Genomic DNA, 16,801 nt, shown 5'->3' on the forward strand with positions numbered 1-16,801 from the left:
AATGAAATGGGTAAATTTTTTTATCGAATCTTCATCGAAGTAAGTATACCATATGCGTGTATTAGTAAAGAAAAATAAAAATAAAATGAAAAAAAAAAAACGGCTTATATCCTTTGCAAATTTTTCTTTTCGAATGAGAAAGGAAGAAAAAGATCGATGCACTCGATTTGTCGATGCAAGCTGGTAATAAACAGAGAGAATAAGAAAAAGAACAATGTCGAGGATGAAAGTAAGAAGAGAATTCTTTTCTCGCGAGCAGATTTATCGAAGCGCCACCAAATATGGATTTCGCACCTTGCCCTGCAAGCCGAGTCACGAAGAGTAATGCGAGTGTCCCAGAAACACGCAGATTTCGCACCTCTGAGTCTGCCGTTTAAGGTGTCTCAAGTCTCGACAGTTTGCAACGAAACGATTACACGCCGGTTAATTTCAGTAACGACAGTCATACCATATCCGGTTTAAGTGAATTTCGATATCCCTCAGCGATATCTGCATATAATGGGCTATTCGATCGAACAGTTCGATAACACCTTCCCTCGATCCAACGATTTTCTTGCGAATTTAAGCGTTCCATTGTCTTTCGAATCGTATTTCGTCGCAAGAGAATTCCCGCCTGAATTCTTCCTCGTCCTTTCTCGAAATTCGATCTCAAGAATCCTCTCTTCTTACCACGTCAAGTATCTCTTAAGGGAAATGGTTCGATTTTAGAACGTATTCAATAAAATGTGATACTGATGATTCATACTGAAATAATTTCTCAAGTAAGAGATGATAATACGATGATAATCTTTAATGATGAAAAAAAAAAAAATAAAACATAATTACAAGTATACTGTACGAAAGAAGAGAAACAATATACACACACACACACACACACATATTTATATACACATATCTACGTGAATTTTATGAACAATTTATAAAGAAAAAAGGTGAAATTTCTTTTTACTCTCTTTTTTTTTTTTTTTTATTTTAATCGTCGATAATAAGAGAAAATACTTTGATAAAACGAGAATAATTGGATTCGTTCTTCGATCTGTCTTTCATTTTTATTTCCGGCGGCAATCGTGATGCATACAAAGTTTAAACTTTCTTACTGTTTTTAAAGGTATATGGCCGAACGACTAGGTTGTAAGTTTGCCAAGCTCCGACGCGAAATTGTCCCACAAATAAAGCCGTTATTACGATCGTTCGGAAATAATTGGGGCTCTTTACGAGCATCGTCGACGGTTAGATGAGACTCACCTACCTACTACAAACTCAGGAATTACTTCCGAATAATCCATGAACTGGCCAAGAAACAGAGCAGAAGTCTTCATTATCGCAATGATTTCATCTCACGCGGAAACGCATAAAGAAGACGCTACACGTTCGGGATTGTAAGTAGAAGGTGAAACAACGTTCTCGCGAAAACGTTCTCTTACTCTTGCCCAAAGTTAATCAACGGAAGAAACGAAAAGAAAGAGAGACTGGAAAGTTTAATTGACGTTCTTACTTCTTCTCTTTTCTTTCGCCTTGAAGATTCATGCCGTCGTTAACTGTTAACCAAAAATAACTCTTCGATATAATACCTACATACGTATATTTACGTAGATATCTATAACATGACAATCGTTAAAATACGATACTTCAAAATGCTGAATAACGTTGAAGAAACTCTGAAGAATCATTCTCTGAAGAATACAATTGTTTTCTATTCGAATTGTTTTACAATAATTTTTACCGATGACGAATTCCTTTTTAAACTCGTAGATTAGATTTACCGTGAACACATTTGTAATATATGTACTTACCTTAAAGGAGATGACAGGGTTAAGATACATTACGTAATCCTAGAAGCACTACCTGTAACTTATCTTCGAGATTCCATTGTTACAAGTTCTATTTGACGCAGACAGACGGAAAGCATATTTCCATTACCAGAAACTCGAAATAGAATTCGTTTGTCAGACTATAATTTAATTTCTATACCGTAAACGAACATCACGGTGTTCCTTTTCAAGTAAAAGAAAAAGAGAGGAAAGCCATAATCGAATTGCTTCGATCGAATGAAAGGAAACCTACTTCATAGTATCCCATATCTCGAGAGCTTGCTTTTTTGTTAGACTTGGCCACCGTCGCGGAGACAAATCTTTTTTCTGGCTCGCTGCCTTTCTCATGGGACCTACGCATGAATCATGGGATTTCAAGATGAATTAAACCCCATCGAGCTCGGTTTCAATTCGAAACGCGTTTGCTCGAGGAACGAGTATAACTTTGCTCTTGGTGGTCCTAGTGTCCTCGTGTAGAAAGCATTGGTCATTGTGAACTGCCATTTTTCTTTCTCTTTCTCTCTCTCTCTCTCTCTCTCTCTCTCTCTCTCTCTCTCTTTCTCTACATATATATATCCCTCTCGCATTCTAAGCGAGCTCTTTTTATAACCGGATTTCAGTGGTGCACAGGTGGCAATACTCAAAGTAGTTTTACGAGAGTGGAAGAAGATATGATACATTGTACATACCATTCAAAGCGAGTTCTATTGGATCGATATTGCACACATCCGAGTAAGACCATTTTGTTTGTCATTCGGTTTGGAAGAACGATACCAGACCACTAATTCCACGTATCCGTTTGTTCATTCGAAATGAAATTCTCTTCGTACCGGTTAGCGAACTCGTACGAGAATTCGCATTCTCCGCGAGCGTCGAATTAACGTTTGGATTGAGATCAGAGGATTCACTGAACTAGCTAACATTGTGAATAACGACGTTATGGACCAACCAAAACGGATTATTTCAAGCGAGAGGAATCTTCAAATTATATATATACATATATATACATATGTATATATACATACCAATTCACCTGCCTTTCGTTGAAAATATATATTTCTTGAATGTTCTCCTCGTTTCATTCATTCCAAGCTCATTCGAAGAATTCGTTCTCCTTTAATTTTATCTCACAAAACTGTTTCAAGACACTTTCCGCGATTTTAATTCCGACCAAATTAGATCCAATTTATTTATTCCCATGGAAACATCACAAACGATAGCGTGAAAGTTTAACGAGTATCCACCATGAATATTTCTTTAAGAATTCAAAAAAGTTACATGAGACTGGGTTACGCCGGATTAAGAAGAAGATCCTACCTGCTGGACTACTAAACATCCACCTTTTCACGAGTTTCACGAGACTATTTCGAATCGAGACACGAATCGAATTTCGTTGTTTGGTATTCGAAACGAATGCTAGAAATAGTCGGAATGACTGCTGCAGGTGTATGCAATTTTGAAAGGTACGAAAGAGATATCTTGAAGATAAGTTACACAAAAATTCCTAACATTTTTAAATTTCTGATATATCTAACATTTTTATTATTTTTAATTAGTTGCATTTTAATTGAATTCATATATACATATTTTTGAAATATTCCATTGAAATTTTATTTCGATAAAAATAAATTTATTTGATTATAATTTTAACAGACTAGGCAATAATAATAATGAATAAAATCTATTTGAAAACTCATTCTCTCGAGAAAGCAGATTTAATCGGGATGACGATGCGAAAAAATGAAATTTTTCAACGAAATCGAGAATACGGTTTGACTTCTTCGAATCCAACTTGAAAGTTATACTCTCAAAGTTATCCAAGCGCAAACTCGGAGACTCGATCTCCCTTCTATCTTCTTCTCATCGTGGATGACTCTCAGGGTTCATCGTAATGACGATGGAAAAAGTCTGAAAGGGCGCGTTGTTTTAACGTACTCCACGTTGCTCGTCACCATTCTCGATGCTCTTCATCAGCGAATAATGATGAGTCTTGTACCTTGAGACAACGTAACTCTGCCGATGAATGGATCTCCTTGTGGTATATTTTGTACACGCGTAAGATTACGTTACGCTCCTTTGAATGCTATAAATACTATACTCCTATACTCCTATATACGATACACCAGGCATTTGAAAAAAGAGATCGTCAAATTGGATTCGTATAATCTCACTTGCCCGGCAAATTTAATTTTAACACACTATGACTGACTTTTTCCTTGTACCAATATTTCTAAAACATTTTTATAAAATTATCAATGAAACGTATACTTTTTAACATTACTATTAATACTATCTTGCAACAATATTCAAATAAAGTCAAAATAAAGTCTTTAGATTTAGAAAAAGTACTTTGTACTATTTACTATTTCACTATATACTTTTTTAAAAACTAATTGAGAACAAAACTTTCCGGTTATCGATACAATCAAATTCAAGTGTTATTAATGAAACTATTAAACGATTTGGTTGGTTAAAAAAAGAGTAGGAAATGTACGAGTCTAATTGAGAATAGAATCGACGTCTATGAGACGTTTTTTCGACGTAATCGAGGAGACATTAATAACGGTATCGTATATTCCTATCGTAAGAACGCGTATATCGCGTGTAAAAGCGCGAAGACGATGAGATTTTAGTTCTTTACGACGTGGCGCGTAGTACGAGTCAGTCGGTCGTTCACCGGCTCTTTACGAGCGGACGATGGAATATTTCTGAAGAAAAATCTTCCCCGAAGGAAGCCGACCATGGATCCGTAGTCCACAAGCCGATCTCTCCTCACGACTACGTTTGTGAGATAAAGCGTTAAAACTTTTCGGACGAACGTGGCACTCCTGCTGCTGTTGCTGTTACTCCTTTCGATCGTAAAAACCTTGTCGTTGATATAGCTCTGCTCGTGAAACTCACCAAAGGTACAAAGAAAACGAACCGACGCGATACTGTCAAGCTTTACCCAAGGTGTTAATCGATATTCATCAATCGTGCTTATGGCACGTTTATTTCCTACAAAATTTTCTTCTCAAAATATTCTTATCGTTAAACAAAAATCTTTTCGTTTAATACGTATTTCGTATTTCTCATACGTTTATCATATATTAAATGAAGTCACAAGATTCATTATTAAACGATATCATAACGAAACATCGTAAAAATATGTATCATTTTATCAAGCGTAAATTTATACAATTTATCTATCTTTTACCTTAAAACATGTTCATCGACCATTATCGATTAAAGAAAAGAAAAACTTTGCTAGGTGGGATCTTTCTTCGTTCTTATTGCTTTAACGAGCACGCGAATTTTTTCTTCGAGAATCTTTGGTAGAAATGTTCGACGAATCAGCAGCTCGTGGCCCGAGGGATCCTACAAATTATAATTCCTCGAGTGGTCAAAGAAGCAGTTGGACGTAGGAAGAGAAGAAGAAGAAGAAGAAGAAGAAGGCGAAGGCGAAGGCGAAGGCGAAGGCGAAGACGAAGAGGAAGACGAAGACGAAGACGAAGACGAAGACGAAGACGAAGACGAAGAAGAAGAAGAAGAAGAAGAAGGTGGAAGAGGAGGGGAGGAAGAGGAGGACAAAATAGTCGCTACTTGATGGCGACTTAAGGTGATTTTGAATGGTGGCTAACGACTTGGAGCCGCGTCATGGGGCACTGTGTGCACGACCGCCGTGCCAAATAATAAGGAGTCACGCTGGGCACCCGTGTGTCCTGATGTCCCGATGCCTCGAACGGGCACAACACGTCGCAGATAATGTCCTCCCACGTGGAACGTCACTGCAGCTATTCCGTGGTCCTTAACCTCTTCCTTCTCATCCTACTTCTTCTTCTTCTTCTTCTTCTTCTTCTTCTTCTTCTTCTTCTTCGTCTTCTTCGTCTTCTTCTTCTTTCTTATTCTTATTTTTCTTTTTATTCTTATACTTATTTTTATTCGTATTCTTCTTATTCTTCTCCTTCTTCTTCTTCTTCTTCTTCTTCCTTTCCTTCTTCGGAGCCTAACAGTTTGCTCGAATCTCACGACGTCATGCATAATAACGTCTCTGATTCTCCCCGTCCAAGCCGACTGAGACTTTATTGCGAATTAACGATTTTTCAAACTCCCAGTCAACATGAAAAATCTATCTCCCCTTAATACGTATTACAAGTACCTTTTTCGTGATAAATTATTTTTTTTTCGTCACTCGTTAATCTCAAAATATTTCATCATTATTTATTTCTGTTTTCTTTTCTCTCTTTTTTTTTTATGAAGATTTTTTCATTCTATTTATTTGTGATTTTCGTAGCTCAACTACGAGTTGCAGAGAACAACTATCATTTACAGAGAATGGAGAATACTTGAAAACCCCTGTAGATTGCCCTTGGATTCGCAGTGAGACAGGTGTAGACTCGTTCTTCGCGCCTTTGTAACATTAATAATCGAGATAATTTGTTGGAAACAATCCGTGCCGACAGCGGATGGACGATCAAGAGAACCCCATCATTACTGACACAATACTTCTGCAGTGTCATTTGTATTCTGCTATTCTGAACTCGAATGCAGTGGTTCTCTCTACTCTTCTCTCTTTCTGTCTCTTTTTCTCGCGTCCTCTTTTAAATCTCTTATAAAATCATAGGATTCAACTTTTGGTAATATCTTTGATAAAATATTGGAAACTGACTAACATGGGCAAAGTTTGTTTTTATTAGCCTCGAGAGTAAAACCTTCTTGTGACCTCTACGACGAGAGCTACTCGACTCCTCCCTCTTCTCCCTAGAAAAATAATAGTTTATCCTATAACAACGTTGTCGAAGTCAAACACCGTTTTTACATTGGCAGGCACGTTCGGAACAAGTCTTTCGAATCCTGAGAAAATAATCGTGCTTTTCGATATATTATATATCCTTGAATCAAAGTTTATTTTCATTTCTAAAACTAAAGAAACTATTTAGATCCGAGAACAATATAGTAAAATATTATTCTCCGCAAAAGTAAAATCTTCGATTTCAGGATTTTGAGTATCTTGATAAATCGTACTTTTTATCAGATATAATGCAATAAAAAAAATATAGACAGTTAGATAGATTCGTTAGAAGGTCTAAATTAATTTTTATTTTTAAAAAAGATACACTTGGATTCTATAAAAGCAATGATATATTATTCCATATAATTGCAATCATGTATTTAAGAATTTTTGAATATCTTGAAATCTTAGTTTTTATCGAATAAAATATGTATACATAGATGATAGATACCGATCGATGTCATTTAATGAGATATTTTTTGAACGAGAGAAATCTTCCACAATACACAATTTTCTAAAGTTTCTTTCAAAGGAATCACCGAGCAATATGTAGAGGGGTTTCTAGTCTATGTCGTCGTCTATGACGAAACGATCCGTATAGAATCCGTCTAACATTTTTGACGGAGCTATGCGATGAGTCGAAAGAAGGCAAAACTCGATGGGACAAACGGAACGACGGGGAGTCTGATGTTGGTCCAACTGAGGAACAGCCGCGTGAATCTGATTGTCTATGGGTGCCAGGATGCTTCTACTTTCCTTCTTCTTATTTCGTTTCTCTTTGACAGCGTGATGTCTCTTTTGATGGACGGGTGACAAGCCGAGAGAGAGAGAAATATAAAGGGAGATGAAGAAAAAAGAAGAAGAAGAAGAAGAAGAAAAAGAAGGAGAAGAAGGAGGAGAAGAAGAAGAAGAAGAAGAAGAAGAAGAAGAGGTGGATGAAGAATAAGAAAAAGGTGGAGATTGGAAGCGCGTGCCGAAATTTGTGTTAGCCGCAGACCCTCAAAAATATTTCAAGTTTGTTAGAAAAAAGGTTCTCGTTGTTCCGGTTGACTGCTGGTGGTCAACCTCGTCGATCGTCTGGACCTCCCAAAGAGAGGATTTCGATGGATACAGAACTCTTCCACGAACTTTACAAAGACTTTTTCTTAGAACTAGAACCCTAGCTGAACTAACGAGGTCGATGTCACGAACGATCTGGCTAAATCAATTCCTTCAGGCTCATACATATATATGTATACATATGTATATATGTATATATGTATTTATTATACTTATTATATTATTTTCTTATTTTACGATACATTTAAAGTTATTGGAAAATTATTTAATTTATAATATATTATTTTATCTCTCATTTCCCTACGATATATTGGTAATGTCGAATAATGCAAATATTTACAACGAAAGAGACACAATGTAAATATCTTTTTCCTCGACCTGAAAAGCTCTAATAAAATATCGTGCGCACGAGAGAGCGAAATTCAAATTAAATGATGGCTCCCGGCGGTCGTAGAAAGCGAACACAAAGAAACCTGTTCATAGCATAACAGCCATCGTAGATTGCACGTAATCGTTCACTTATTCCTAATATAACGGCGACCTTATACATCACGTGTACATATGTTCATTGATGGGCAACGGTACAAGTCTCGTTGGGATCTCTCTTTTGCAATAAAAATTTAAATGAACCTTAATTAAATCCATCCATTTCTAAACATATTTCCAATTATTGCGAATCACTTATTCATAAGTCTTACAATTGCAATTATTTCATTGTTATAAAATACATATCGAATTTTTTAATTCGTTTCATTTCTAAAGTATATTACACTATATGATGATTTTATTTTAAAACGCGAATGGAAAAAGTTGGAGATGAGCACGAATGGAACAAATAAAGAATATAAAAAATATAAAAATGCTACCTGTGCATGAGAAAGAATAAAAAATAAAAAAAAAAAAACCAGAAGCATTTGCATATTCTACAGAAGAATTTTTCATTACATTCTATTATGTTATATGAAATATTTTTCAAAGTATAAAAGAGAGCGCTATCATAGGAGGTACTCATTTTGTCCATAGAACAATTTATAGAAATTACTTATTGTAAGTCACGAGTAACCATATTACTGTAACGCTAATAATAAATATTAAATATTAGAATATACGAATTAAAGTAAAAATGCGAAAAACGCGCGTTTTAAAAATGAAACGTTCCATAAACAAAACAATTTTCTAAGTCTTTTTCTTAATATTAGATGGTTTAGGAATACTACTTTGAATGTGCGCGTACTTTGGATTTTTCGCTGGTCTACCATCGTTAACGGGTGACTTTTTTACGACAGGCAAAGACAGATTTGAATGAGATCGAACATTGGACTGTTTTGGTGCTAACGATTTAGTCGGGATCGCGTTCGTAGTCGTGACGTTAAGCGACATGGAAGACGTACTTTTTCTCTTCGAGAGATTTTCATTCAGGACCACCGTGTTATTCAATCTCGAGGACGTGGGTGTCGTCCCTGGAAAAGTAATGAACGATCTTCTTTTCTTCGATGGTTGATCCGATCGCAACATCGATGGACGTGTAGCAGATGAGTAATTTCCGATGGATGATAATCGACGAATCGGTTTTACAGATTTTTCGATCGACGACTGCAATTAAAATTTATACAGACATTTTTCTGATTCTCATATAATTTATCGTTTGTACGGATTTTAATTTTTTGTTGACGAGAACTAAATAATTATAATATTATACAATATTTCTTCGATGATTAATTGATTGTATTACTTGATTCACTATACCTGTGTACGATTTTTGCTTATCGTTTTGATATCGTCGATTTTCGTAATAAGATCAGCGGCAGATTGACGTAAAGTGTCTAATTTCAAACGCATATAGTGTGGCAATACTTCAGCTTCGAGGAAGACATCGTCGACAATTTCTTTAGTAGTCTCCGTAATAATAGGACTGTTATCGTTATCCTTGTTAATCGAATTGTTATTATCTTGAACGAAGGTATCAGATCTTCCTGTAGCCTTTAAATTAAACTTCGATGGGGACTCGTTCTAATTAAATTCATTTTAAACGAAATACTCGAGTTATCTTGTAACCTATTTTAAGTTCATAGAAAAAAAAAAAAAAAGAAAAACAAGAAACCAAAGCAATATCCAATACGTCTTACCTTATTATTCTTAGGCGATAATTTATCCGATAAGTCATCCGTACATTCGCTAATAGATAGAATAAAATCTTGTTTAAACAAATCCTCGTAGAAATAATTATAATGATCAAGGACTTATGATAAGTCGATAAGTTATCGTTAATTAATAAATAGGAATAGTGAAAATTGTAGAAAATAAAAATTTTGAACAACCTGATTATCCCATTTCCATTAAGACTAGTTCGTTCAATAAACGGTGCATCCGGAGTGTTGAAAATAATATCATTGAGTGGCGTCTTATTAACACTGACACTTATATTAGGTACATATGGTTCGGGTAAGATCATACGAAGGGATTCTTGCACGAGTTGGATGATGGTTGCCGAGGTCAATGGTGCCTTCGAAATCTCGTTGAGTCCCACCTGTAATCACGATTCGATTTCACCTCGTTCGACGAATCTCTCTTTCTCTTTAAAAACTTTATGAAAAAGATTCTCTCTACTTTACGTTCTCGTTCGGTGTTCTTGATGTTGTATAACGCGTTAATAATTGCGTAAATTCCAACGTGAAATTCGCAGCATCCATATTGCTCCGTACACGTCTAACCAACTCGAAAGTAAACAATGGAATAGGTGACTTCGACGATCCGATCTTCTCTATCTACCTTGTTTACAATTTCGCTTTCGTTCGACTTTCAAGCGGAGCAAGAACGATCGGCTATTGACAGTATTTAAAAACGTGTTTACACGAGAAACGAAATAGCGAAAAAAAAAAACTTATACAGGACCTATTGAATACAGAACGATTCAATATATGTATGCATGTAAATTATAAACTTTGAAAATATTTATAATTATTAGATATTATTAAATATTTATTAAATATTTTTGCATTCGTCGAATATATGCGCTAAAAAGATTGTTTCTTAATTACGAAGGAATAATAGATGAAAGATGATAACAATTTCGACGATGAATGAGATGAATCGATTGCAATCGAGTCGAAAAATTAATCGGCGTAATTAAGTCGAATGAGTCTTAAGAATTGAATTTATAGTTGAAACATTAAAGATTGATGTACTACTCACGGTATAATGAAATCGATGCAACGGGACGATTACTTTATATTAAGATCATTGAACGCAACAGCGTCCTTGAGAATAAAAATGCGATGAATTTTTCAATAAGTCAGAATGACATCGAAAGAAAATCTTGAAGAAGCTGATCCTTCTTGAGGTAGCACAGTCTAAAACGAGAGAGTATATAGCGAAGTCTGTGATATAAATTACGGTTTCTCTTCGCGAGGAGTCTCTCCTTCTTGGCGGTCGTGTGACAGGAGACAAAACGGTTTGCCTTCTCGCACGGTTTCAAGATCTACCAATGATATCTTAACTAAACGAAATGCCACCCAAGGTGTTAGTCCGCGACGAAGATGGCACAGACTCGATAAGCTACGTAGCTTCTCCGACGCATTAGCTGGTGCTGAGAAAGAAAGAATGAGAATACGTTCAATGTTTACGACGATAGAATCACGTGTTCACATTTATTTACATTTTATTTCATTCCCTATATAACATATAATTGATGTTTACAATGATACTAATTGATTTCGATTTTATTTTGATATCGATTAAACTTTAGAAAATTCCTATTATCGGATAACATTTAATCATTATTTAATATTAATATATTGGACGATTATGATTAAACGATTGCACATTAAATTTGTTCTCTTTTAACTTCTATTTTAATTTGGTTTCATTAAATTCGTATTATCCGAAAAGATTTAATTGCTATGTTCTGATTTTCATTTTCATTCGTTCTTGTGAGTTAACGCGGAAAATATTTAATAGCCAAATAATTATTCGAAAATATATAATTATCAGAGAGTATCTAACGAGAAAAGTATGATGGTACGGATAAATTGATCGATCGAAAGTTCAGAATTATCGACATTAGTTTCATATCTATTATATCGAAGAGGAGATGTATACACATGTGTATTATTCGTATACCTTGATAATTTATCGATATTGGACAAGAAGGAGTTAAACCGGTGAGATGTAATAATCGTTTCGACGATTGCAATGCTGTCGACGCCTCTCCACCCCTCGTAATTTCTCCAGATTTATACGTCTACGTGCGTACACAGAAGCAATTATCCATGGCGACAAGATGTAACGATCGTTGTTGAGACGTTTGCTACTCGTATTACATTCACCCCTTTTCTTTACGATCTTCCCCGTACTCCTAATTACATCGTTCCACGATCTATCCGCAGAATATGTGCGGAATTTCCTTAGCGACCCGTCAGACTCATGTTCAAAGAGAAAGCAAACTAAGACAGTGATTAGAAACTACTTTAGAGTAGAGCGATTAGTTTGCTCTCAAGGAAATATTGATTACATCGGTGTATCACAATGAATAATATTTTTACGAGATTATTTGTATATATAAATTAATTGTAAAATGTACCGACTAGTTCTGATATAATTTACCGACATAAAAAATTGATTACATAAAGTAACACATTGATCGAATTATATTTTTATGATTACTATTATTCTAGATATTCTATACAAATTACTACAGATAATTTACTAACGCTGCATTTGACAAGAATAATAAATAATGAATATTGGATAATAATGATTTAGTAGATTGACGTTTTATAAACTTTGGCAGTTATGATAGAAAGATTGGCAGAGGAGAGAAAAGTTCGTTCGAAGGGATTCCTGCACGAATTGGATGGTAACTTCCGGGTTCAAAGGCGTGCTCGAAACATCGGCCAGCTCCGCCTGTAATCACGATTCGATTTCACCTCGTTTTACGAACTTAACTCTCTTTTTCTTTCTCTTAACGAAATAGATGAAAAAATTCTCTAACGTAAATCATAAAAAACTTGATAGACATTTTCCTTTAGAAATTTATCGAACAACGAAAGAATATTAATACAAGTACGACGAAAAAACAAATCGAATGAGGACAGTGATATCTCAAAAAAAGAAAAAAAAAGAAATGAATAAAAGACTATTAAAAGTATAATTTAAATAAACTTGATAAATCCCACAGATTATCGATGTACGAAATCATTTCGATCGTGTAGCATTCGCGATTTAAGCAACCGTTGGCTACCAATGCAGAGAGAAAAAAAAGAAAAAGACGAAGAAGAAGACGAAGAAGAAGACGAAGAAGAAGAAGAAGAAGAAGAAGAAGAAGAAGAAGAAGAAGAAGAATATGAAGAAGAAGAAGGAGGATGAGGATGAGGATGAGGATGAGAAGGAGGAGGAGTAGGAGGAGGAGAAAGAGAAGGAGGAGTTTAATCCGAGGAAGGAGACGATACTTGGAGAGAGCAAGGAAGGAGAAGACCAAGCACAGCTGCAACCTCTGACGGCGTGCTCGTGCCGCGCGACGAGCCACGATCGTGTGCTTACGCCGGTCCATGATTGTTCGAGCCGAGCGGTTCGAGAGAGAGAGAGAGAGAGAGAGAGAGAGAGAGAGAGAGAAGGGAGAGAGAGAAAGAGAGAGAGAGAGAGGGAGAAAGGGAGAGAGACGACGAACAAGAAGAAGACAAGCTGAGATGACCAGAAAGAGAAAAGAGAAAAGGAGATAGAGATACAAAGAGAAGGAATGGAAAGTACCTTAGAGTGAAAGAGAGATCCGTGAGCGGTGCAATTGCAACCGTGTCTGTTCCTGTTCTTGCCTTCTCCGTCTCTTTCTGAACAGCCTTGAAAAGGAAGAATAAGAATAAAAAGAGAAACAGAGAGAGAGAGAGAGAGAGAGAGAAAGAGAGGGGGGGAGAATATACCTCTACCTTGAACTATACGCGCTCTTATGAATATACATGTATTCGCATTTAATTTTCAAGTTTCAAAGTTACGAATAAAATGTCGAATAAAACGATTTTATTATCGCAAAGAATATATTCTTTATGTCATTAGAGAATGTTAAGCGAGAGAAATTCGAGGAACGATAGCTCTTCGTCGGGTGTTATAAAGTAATCGTAGGAATAATCTTACGTTACGAAATAAATTGTTGCGTGCGCGAAGGAGGTTAAACGTCTATATATTGGTTGATGCGTTGTTGCACCGAGAGTGAAAGAGATGGGGAATCGGGGAGAAGGGTAGAAAATGGAGCGAGGTCGGGCAAAGACAAAGACAACGATGAAGTGGTGGAAGGAGATGAAGATGAAGAAGAAGAAGAAGAAGAAGAAGAAGAAGAGAAGGAGGAGGAGGAGGAGAAGAATGAAGAGGAGGTGAAGAAGGAGGTAAAGAAACGAAGAGGCTCCGGGTTATAAAGCAGAAACAATGAACGAAGTACTCGTGACAGGCTTCGTAGGAACACACGGATACTCGTGATGTATGCTCTCAGTTCAGAAGCCTCGCAACGAGATGAAGTCTGATTGCACTCCCGCGCACTCTGCATGCCCATTACAACTACTGTTAAGCGGCAGCTGTGTTCTGTCCAGCGACTCCTGCCACGGTCTTTTACCTTCCGTGAGAGGCTGAGAATACGAGAGAGAGAGAGAGAGAGAGAGAGAGAGAGAGAGAGAGAGACAGAGAGAGAGAGAGAGAATGAGAGAGAAAGAGAAAGAGAGAGAGAGAAAGAGAGTAATACCAAGCCGCACGTACTCGGATGCTCAACAGATAGAGAAGATATTTAAGAAGATTTATGAGCTCCCGGTAAGACCTCGAGGGCACACACGGACGTTGGTGTCGTCGTACAGAGAGAAAGGGATAAGGAGGTAAAGAAGTAAAGAGTAGTAGGGTCAAACAGAAAATACTAGTGAAAGACGTTGGAAATTGGAAAGCAAGAGACTGAAAGATACTTCAAAGTAATCGATACCATTCGAAGTATTCATTTGGATCACGAATTAGAGCTGCTAAGAAAGCGTGACTGAAGACAAAGTATGACAATTAAATCTAATCTGGTTAGAATGAAAAGAAAAAAATTATCTTATTATCCACGTTTGTATGTACACGTAGCGTTTGATTATATCTGAAAAAAAATATCATTCGAGTCAGATCGAAGCAAATGATTGCTATCATACTTGATATTTAAGATCCTCGATAGTTCGATTACTTTAGAGATAACTAGAGAGAGAGAGAGAGAGAGAGAGAGAGAGAGAGAGAGAGAGAGAGAGAGAGAGAGAGAGAGAGAGAGAGAGAGAAACTCACTCAGAAGTAGATAAACGGTGATGAAACCTTTTTACTCTTTTTAAGAAGGAGAAGGAGTAGGGATATCTCCTTGACAATTATTTCGCTCGTGTGAGTGAGAATGGTCTCCTCGCGGTGTACCTAGCTCGAAGGGAGCGACCGAGTGAATCACGAGTCCGCCACCTGCCGGAGCGTGACCTCTTAATGTGCATGCCGAGAAGACGAGTTCCTCCCTTCTCTTCGTCTCTTGTCTCTTTCTTTCTCCCTCTTTCTTTCTCTCTTTCTTTATCTCTCTCTTTCTCTTACACACACCCGCAAGATCGTATGCGTTCTCTTCGTTTCAAGGAGAGAAAGAGAGAAAGAGATAATGGAAAGAAAAGGAGAGTACCACTAAGCCGTCCCTTTTCCTTTTCTTTCGTTTTTTTTTTTCTTTTTTTTTCGTTTTCTTATTTTGTACACTTCGTTCTTCGCGTTCTCCAGCCCTTCTCTCTTTATCTCTCTCCCTCTCTCTTCCTCCCTCTTTTTCTCTTCTCAAGTCCGAATGTAATAGCTCTGACGGACTTCCACTAGCTCGTATGGGTACGTCATTCTCGTAACGTTCTCCAGCTCGACACTGCAAGAGGAAGAAAGAGATACGAGGAAGATGAAAGAGATAGAGAGAGAGAGAGAAAGAGAGAGAGGGTTATAGTATAGCGGCCGAACGAAGCCTGGGAAAATGACTGGATAATCGACGTACCGACGTGGCCTCTCCTCGGACGCATCCTCGCGCGCGGAGCTCGAACGCGAGCGAGGTCAAAGGTCTTCGCCGTAAACCCACCGATGTTATTACAGGTGTATGCATCGCGGCGTATTACGTGTAAGACGTGTAAGTACCAAACCGCGCGGTACGCTCGCCATGTCGAATTGTAATGGCGAGTTGGAGAAAAGTTGTCCCATTTATTCTTACTTCTTTTTTCACTTTTTATTATTTTCTCCTTCTCTCTTTCTTTCTCAATATGTGTCCCTATCTTTTAATCGAATAATGCTTTTAATAATATTCATATTAAATTTCGTATGTAAAAAAAACCTTCCTTTCCAGAGAAGATTACCAGAGCGAAATTGGAAATAATGTAGTTATTAAATTTGTTATGGGATATTGGAAATAAATGTTAAATAATGAATGAATCTAATTAATTTTATTCGATTTACAAAATCTTTTGTAATATTCAATTTAAATAAGTTTCTAATGAAAAAGGAGAAGTTGAACATTTATGAAAAGAATTCACGTTCATTCATACAGAATCGCTGGTTATTACGAAATTTATTAATGCGAAAGAAGAAGGAAAAGAAGAAGAAGAAGAAAAAGAAACAAAAGAAAACGATTTATTTTCGGTCAAACGTAAAGGTCTGGTAATCTTTTATCCTTGGCCATGATCGAGAATACAACAGGACTAACGAGTTTGAACACGACTAGAGAAGTGAAAAGTTATCGCGAAGAGTAGAGGATGGACCTCGGATCATCGATCTTTGTCGATCACGACAGGAGCAAGGCTCGACTCGATCGGATTTAAATCCTTGCTCTTTCCTTTTTTGTTCTTCCTTGCGATTAGTAAAAAGAAACCAAAAGTAAGATAAAGCTTACAATTAGGAATAATGTTTTAAAGAGTGACTGTCAAAATTAATATAAAAAAGGAAGAAAAAAAAGAGAGATATTACTATATTAAATTATTCTTAATTATAAAATCGACGAACATGAATTTTTTAAAATCGATATCTATTTTTGCTTCAACTTGCTCAAGATATTACTTCGTAGATAATTAATATGACAAAAATATGATTTCATGGAAATTTAAATAAATCCAAAATTTGTCATTTATTATTTGAAAGAAGTTTGCGATGAAAAAGTTTGGGTTAATGAATA

General features: G+C 36.4%; 1 protein-coding gene across 4 annotated transcripts; it reads right to left on the minus strand.

Annotated features, from left to right (window-relative positions):
- Positions 1–6,877: 6,877 nt before the first annotated feature.
- Positions 6,878–11,424, minus strand: LOC122634792. Of its 4 annotated transcripts, none has more exons than XM_043824086.1 (6): positions 11,035–11,424; positions 10,254–10,355; positions 9,960–10,168; positions 9,768–9,816; positions 9,388–9,651; positions 6,878–9,234 (listed from the first exon to the last, which is right to left on the minus strand). In XM_043824086.1, exons 2-6 carry the CDS (start codon positions 10,329–10,331, stop codon positions 8,818–8,820), a joined length of 1,017 nt encoding a protein of 338 aa, XP_043680021.1. In that variant the 5' UTR covers positions 10,332–10,355; positions 11,035–11,424; the 3' UTR covers positions 6,878–8,817. The 4 variants fall into 4 exon arrangements, with proteins under 4 accessions (XP_043680021.1, XP_043680019.1, XP_043680020.1 ...); XM_043824084.1 differs by having other exon boundaries at positions 10,834–11,424; XM_043824085.1 differs by having other exon boundaries at positions 10,254–10,463; positions 10,834–11,424.
- Between the last annotated feature and the right edge of the window lie 5,377 nt (positions 11,425–16,801).

Source organism: Vespula pensylvanica, chromosome 16 (assembly GCF_014466175.1).
Source record: "Vespula pensylvanica isolate Volc-1 chromosome 16, ASM1446617v1, whole genome shotgun sequence".
In the NCBI taxonomy this organism is placed as follows: Eukaryota; Metazoa; Arthropoda; class Insecta; order Hymenoptera; family Vespidae; genus Vespula; species Vespula pensylvanica.

Excerpts from the sequence above, each read along its gene's own strand:
- LOC122634792 (XM_043824086.1), bottom strand. The coding sequence starts at position 10,331 with ATGGATGCTGCGAATTTCACGTTGGAATTTACGCAATTATTAACGCGT. Across the intron at positions 9,817-9,959 it reads AATGGAAATGGGATAATCAG|CGAATGTACGGATGACTTAT; the intron begins GTTGTTCAAAAT and ends TCTATCTATTAG. Across the intron at positions 9,652-9,767 it reads TATCGCCTAAGAATAATAAG|AACGAGTCCCCATCGAAGTT; the intron begins GTAAGACGTATT and ends GAATTTAATTAG.